This window comes from Curcuma longa, chromosome 12 (genome assembly GCF_044706935.1).
Source record: "Curcuma longa cultivar G26 ecotype Majalengka, Jawa Barat chromosome 12, ITB_CL_G26_1.1, whole genome shotgun sequence".
Taxonomy (NCBI): Eukaryota; Viridiplantae; Streptophyta; class Magnoliopsida; order Zingiberales; family Zingiberaceae; genus Curcuma; species Curcuma longa.
This window is the reverse complement of record NC_133872.1, coordinates 10,472,156-10,478,924: the sequence shown is the minus strand read 5'-3', so window position 1 is coordinate 10,478,924 and position 6,769 is coordinate 10,472,156. Positions and strand designations below refer to the sequence as shown.

General features: G+C 41.0%; 1 protein-coding gene across 1 annotated transcript; it reads right to left on the bottom strand.

Annotated features, from left to right (window-relative positions):
- Window positions 1-5,048: 5,048 nt before the first annotated feature.
- Window positions 5,049-6,383, bottom strand: LOC141843358 (transcription factor MYBC1-like). Its single transcript, XM_074731439.1, has one exon. It carries the CDS (start codon window positions 6,210-6,212, stop codon window positions 5,331-5,333), a length of 882 nt encoding a protein of 293 aa, XP_074587540.1. The 5' UTR covers window positions 6,213-6,383; the 3' UTR covers window positions 5,049-5,330.
- Between the last annotated feature and the right edge of the window lie 386 nt (window positions 6,384-6,769).

The window sequence follows — 6,769 nt, the reverse complement described above, 5'->3', positions numbered from 1 at the left end:
GGATTTATTGTAATATTTGGATCGATTACTATAGTGAACTAGGTTCAATCTTGGTTTGCTTGATTCATTAACCAAACAACCTCTGATTTGATCCAAATTAATTTTGTTCGTTTCATCTTTCTAAGATGAAACTTCTCATTTATTCTGTTTTGCCAAACTTCTCTTCCATCATTAACTAAATTAAGTTGGTTCAAGACTAATCCACTAAATAAACAATAATAATAATAATAATAATAATAATAATAATAATAATAATAATAATAATAATAATAAAGATAAATAAATAATTTCTCATGCCTTACAATAGATTTGTTGTAGAATTGTTACAAAACTAAGGCATTAAATGTTGAATTTAATGAAACTTATCATTAATTCCTTTAAATTGCTTCTGAACTTCAGTTAGTGAATTGATTCTTGATCCTCTTTATGTGAATTCCGAAGACCACAAAGAGATAATAAGGAGAAATAATAAGCGAAGCTTGATCCCGTGACTTGGGGAGATCTATGATGTTGGAGAGATGATCAAAATTTGAATTTGAAACATGGGACAAACCTATGTGGTATGAGAGAGATAATTGACAAAATTAATCCCGTGACTTGGATGCACCTCTTAAGTCAGGGAAAGGATAAGAACTCCATTTTGAGACCTACATGGACCATTGAGGTTTAGGAGAGATAAAAGCTTAATCCCGTAATCTAGGTGATCTCTGAGGTAAAGGAGAGGATAAAAACTCAATCCAAAGACCTGGTCGAAGGTCTAGGAAAGATAATTGGCAAAACTCAATCTCGTGACTTGGTGGACCTCTAAGGTCGAGGAGAGGATAGGAACTCGATCCCAAGACTTGGATAGACCTCTAAGGTCTGGGAGGGATAATGACAAAGTTCGATCCTACGACCTTGGCGTACCTCTAAGGTCAAGGAGAGAATAAGAAATCAATTCTAAGACCTAAGCAAACCTTTGAGATTGGGGAGAGATAATTAGCGAAGGTCAATCACATGACCTAAGCAAACCTTTGAGGTTTGGGAGAGGGCAAAAACTCGATTTTGAGACCTAGAGTAGACTTTTGAGGTGTGAGAGAGATCATTAGCAAAGCTCGATCTCACAACCTAGGCAAACCTTTGAGGTCCGAGAGAGGATAAGAACTCAATCTCGAAACATGGGCAGACCTCTGAGATTTAAGAGAGATAATAGACGAAGCTAGTTTTGGTAACTTGGACTTACTTCTAACGTCAAGGAGAGGATAAGAACTTAATCCTAAACTTGGATAGACATTTGAGGTCTGGGAGAGATAATTGACAAAGCTTGATCTTACGATCTGGGTGGACCTCTAAGGTTAAGAAGAAAATAAGAACTTGATCATGAGACCCACCAAGCCTTTGAGATTTGGGAGAAATAATTGGTGAATCTCGATCCTACAACTTAGGTGGACCTCTAAGGCCGAAAGGATAAAAACTCGATCTCGAGACCTAGGTAGACCTTTGAGGTCTATGAGAATTAATTAACAAAGTTCGATCTGTTGAGCTGGGCAAACCTTTGACGTCGGAGAGAGAATATAAACTCGATCTCTAGATCTAGACGAACCTTTAAGGTCTGGAAGTTAATTGGCAAAGCTCGATCCCACGATTTAGGTGGACCTATGAGGCTAAAGAGATAATAGAGCTCATTCTCAAGACATGTGCAGACCTCTAAGGTTTAGGAGAGATGACAAAAGGGTTGACCCCTTGACTTGGATGGACCTTTAAGGCCGGAGAGATAATAAAGCTCGATCATAAGACCTAGATGAATCTTTGAGGTCTAGGAGAGGTGATAAGAGAAGAATTTATCCCACAACCATGGAAGAGCTCTAAGGCTAGGGAGATAAAAAAAAAGAAGCTCGATCCTAAGATTTGGATGGCACTTTGACGTTTGGGAGGGAATAAGAGAAGTTAATCCTTGAGCCATTAAGGCTTAGGTGAAGAATTCAAATTAATGCTTATAAGAGACCCCTTATTTTCCAAACTTTTATTAAGCAAAGACTTACACACATTCAGAGTAAAACAGAGTAAGGAAAATATCCCGTTAGCCCCTTGAGATCGGGTTGATGACTCCTCATGTGCGATGGTTGTCGATGTCCTACCTCTTATAACTAGGTGTTCTTCTATCTTCCCAAGAGGGTGAATTGTGTCAGGTCTCAAGTGACTCTTCGGTTAGTGAGCCCACCCTTTGGGACCTCAAGCCGCACAGCTGGCTGATTAAATGCAGAAACGCGCTACTCAACCTCTCTTTGAGAATCGTCATTCTAAGATCAAGAAAGACCTCATAAGGGGATTGGAATTGATGACTCGTATCATCTCCCCATTGAGTTGTCAACAATTTTGAGTGACATGACCGATATTCATGGTGGAAAGAGCAAAAGAAGTTGAATGAAGGCCTCTTAGGTACTTTTCGAAAATTCATGGATCATTATAGCACCCGGTTCTCTTTGAAAATCTGTAGTGCCCTTTCTTTGGACACTCTTAAGTACATGTAAGGAGCAAAATGCCCTTGGAGCTTGGCCCTCGGTGGTGATCGGTGTTCTGTCCTTCTTGCGACACTCTTGATAGATCAAGTAACTGTTTTCTATTCATTCCTTTGTAGTTGTCGGGTCTCCTCAATATTAATATAGTTCTTGGCCCACTCAAGGAGCTCATTATAGTTGGATGGGGTCTCTTTACCAGAGATTGGAAATATCTTTCTCCTGCATGCCTTGAGAGAAAACACTAGTCAGTACCTTAGGAGTGGCAGAAGGTACCTCAAGGCCTATCCAGGTGAAACGTTGGATATATTTACGGAGTGACTCAAACCCCTATTGCTTCAAGTTGGATAGTTTAAGAGGGGTCATTCGATACTTCTTGTTGCTTACAAAATGGTGTAGGAACACCAAGAGAAGTCCTTAAAGGATTGAACAATGATGGGGTTTTAACATACAAAACCACTATTGAGCCAACCTGACCAAAATTATTCAGTAGACTCGACACTTTTCCCCATCTAAGTATTGGTGTAGGAGGACAACGTTCTCAAATCGACAAAGTGATCATAAAGGATAGAGGATCCACTATACTCCGGCTCCTATATCAGCTGTAAGTTGGCTTGGACAATAATTTCTTTGCCAGAATCTTGGCAAAAAAGAGAGTTCCCTAGTGCGGTCCCTCTTCTAGCCACTCGAACAACCACTTTGACCTACCTAGCGAGTACAAACCATTTGAGTGCTTTGGGTTGTGAAATCGTAGGGCAGCTCAATTTGAGGCTCTACGAGCCTTTGAGAGGGTAGATTTTGAATAGTATCCCTTTAAAGAGCATCCTCTACCGATGAACCAGGACAATTGGGCTACAGTGAGGGGCCCGACCATAGTCTCCACATTATTAGGCAAGGATTGGTCAAGTTTACCCATGGAATACTTGGGTTTTTCTGGATTGATTCTTGTGATTATCATCTCAACGTCTTCGCTCAATTCAATCAATTTTTTCACAGATGCCATCAAAATGATATAGTGGAAATTGGTTGTCGAGGTGGATCTCGAGGTGATGTTGATTCTGACGGGATCAATGCGAGTCAACCTATCACTAGAGGACATCTCAAAGGGCGTCGAAGTTATTCAACGAAGCTCCTCCTAATACTTAAGTCACTCCACTACTTGTGAAAGAGAAAGTAGAATAGAAATTGAGAGAGATTCCGAACCTATCTGGTGGTGTACTTATAGGTGCGATAGATGTGTGGAATATGCAAAGCCATGATCTCGAAGAAAATAGGGGTTGCTCTAACTGTTTCAGTCATTTTTTATGTTAATCTGACCTTAATTGCTATTTAATTATGGCAGCTTCAACCTTTCGCACATTACTTGCCTAGAGATGATGATTATGGAGGGATCATTGCTAGAATCGCAGATCATGTCATTATGAGACCATTGTGACACAAAGAGCTCAAGAACCGAGTTGTATGTTGAGTTCGGGAGACCAACCTATATGGAGAGCTCCATAGACTCACCTATATGGATACCTCAAGAGATTGAACTGAGCTTGCCCTTAATCATGATAAAAACTTTCTACGGATCTTTATAAATAACTTTGCTACCTGGCGTGAGACATGTGGGTGTGGCAGATCTTTATAAATACTGACTTTGCTACCTAGGGTGCAACCATGTGGGTGTGGCATACTAACTTGGAGTAGGATCAACATTATAAGGTACCAATCACCAAACCAATTTTCCCCAACATTAAGACAGGAATCAAGTCTTGTAAGGTAAACCGTAAATAGAATACATGAGGTTACTGATCTTATACATATTCCTAGATTAACTAATGATAGTTCAATATTAATTTCTATTATGTAAATATTTGTAGGGGTGAGGAATTAGCAAGAGAACTCTGGCTATATGCAAGGCTAGAATAGCTAATTTGTGTGTACTTTAATCTAGCATCATCTACTGAATACACATGCAGAAAGCTACCAGAAGCAAATGCCAGCAACATATCTAGAATTGAACAAATCAACTTCGACATAAATGTAAAGAGAACATGTGTGTGTGATAGGACATCAACTCAAAGTAAATTCTTATCGAATCATCAAAGTTCATATAATGCTATAAAACAAGAATAAGATATATCTAATGGTAACGCCAAAATGTTTCAGATAGAGTTAGCAGTCAATTTACCATTACATCTCCAAGGTGCAAATGGCAATCATCTTAACATAACAGTTAGCTACTTACAACTGTTACTAAATAGTTAGGTATCATTCCCATGAAATTCCACTCCCTAATAAAATAAATTAAAACATTGAAAATCATCTTCAGACTGTTGATCTTCTTCTTAAAAAAATAAAAGAAAATAATCTTCAGACCAACACAACCGCAACCTTCAGACATTATAAGACAGGGGAAACAAGAACTTATGATTCATAAGTCCATACTCTAGCACGCCACAAGCTTCCATATGTAGAAGCAGGGCTCGAGAAAAAGTAGTATGAATATACATGAATTATCTGCTACTTAAATCATTCATTTCCTTCCACTCAAACATCCTGATAATTGTTATTAAAGAGATATGATATCCACTGCAAGCAGAGCAGAATCTACAATGTTGAAACAGAATGATCTTTTACTAGAGTGATATTCATAGATAGCGGACTTAATTGTCACCGATTCAAATGTGATAATGAGGACATTGTGATCCTCTTATCTTCCTCTGCGTCTAGCATAACAAATGAAGATAGCTTATCTAAGCGGGCAAAGGAAAGAAGAACCATATGAAGGAAGCATAAGCTTAGTTCTTCAGTTAAGGCCGCTACAAGTGAGTAATAGTGTAAGAAAGATTAGTCCTCACCAGTTGGGAAAAGCGTCAACACCTTTCTCTCGCCATTGGTGCCCCTTCTGGCAGACTCCGAATCATCTGCAAACGGTTGGGAAGTCAAATGCATTAGTCCCATTCCCGGATTGATGCCCGATTGAAGCACGGCGTGGTTCACGAAACTTTGGTCGACCCCTCCTCCGCTCGGCAGCGATCTGCATTGTCCCAGATCTCTCTGGTGGTACAACTGCTGCTGCTGCTGCTGTGGAACCGCATATGTGATCTGCTGGCGGTGCTCCAGGGCGGCGTAGGGGGAAAAGGGATCAGGCGTCACGATCGGTCCTCGACTCAGGAAATGTTGGGGCATGCGAGCGCTGGCGAAGAGTTGCTCAGTGGCGGCATCAGCGGCGGAGATCGGCCCCGCGGCTCCGGTTCTGGGGCCGGAACCGCTGAGGCCCTGCATGCGCTTGAGGTAGAGGCGGTACTTCTGGAGGTGGCTGGCGACGTTCTCGCGGGTGAGGCCATCGACGCTCATTAGCTGCATTATGGTCTTGGGGACGGCGTTCTTGATGCCGAGGTGGGCGACGGCGTCGACGAAGCGCTTGTGGAGATGCGGCGTCCAGACGAGGCGGGGGCGCTTGAGCGTGCGAGCGGCCTCGTCGGCGGGGGAGCCGGGGAAGGCGGGGGAGGTGGAGATGAGGTCCGAGGAGTTGAGGTCGGAGGAGTCGAGATCGGAGGGGGGAGGGGGTTGGTTTGGGGGCACGAGGGGGATGTCAAAGGCGAGGGCGAGGTCGGGAGTGATAAGGGCCTGGGAGAGCGGAATGAGCTCCTCCGGCAACGGCAGCTGCTCTTCCCAGCGCGCGAACCAACTGCTTTCTTCATCTTCTTCCCTCATCCTCATCCTCATCCTCCAGAACCTCCTTATTGTCGTAAATATGAACAGAGATCAGAATTTGTGCTTCTTCTACTGCAAGTCTGCAACTCGTTGGATTGAATTTTGAAGGAGATCGGAATCGATTCGATCAACGGAGGAGCGAATCGAGAGGCAGTGAAAAGAAAGAAGAAAGGGGAGGGGCGAGTTCGAGGTGGACTCTTCTAGTTCGTGCCTGTGGACTCTATTTGCGCTTTCATTGCAGTATATCTGTTTTTTTATTATAATTATTATTATTATTATTATTATTATTATTATTATTATTATTATTTTATTTAAAAAAATTATTTTTAAATAATATCATAATGGCATCTCATTCAGTTATATCCTCTTACTTTTCTATTTTCAACTAGTTCAAAGACGACCTGCTAACTCTAATAAATCATTTGAAGGATAAATCAATTAGTAAATTTTTTATTATAAAAGTAAGATAACTCTCATACAATTATAATAATTTGAAATCAATTATATAGATTTTCTTAAATCCGGGAACTTGATCCCTTATAATATTATTATTTATATTTAAATAAAAT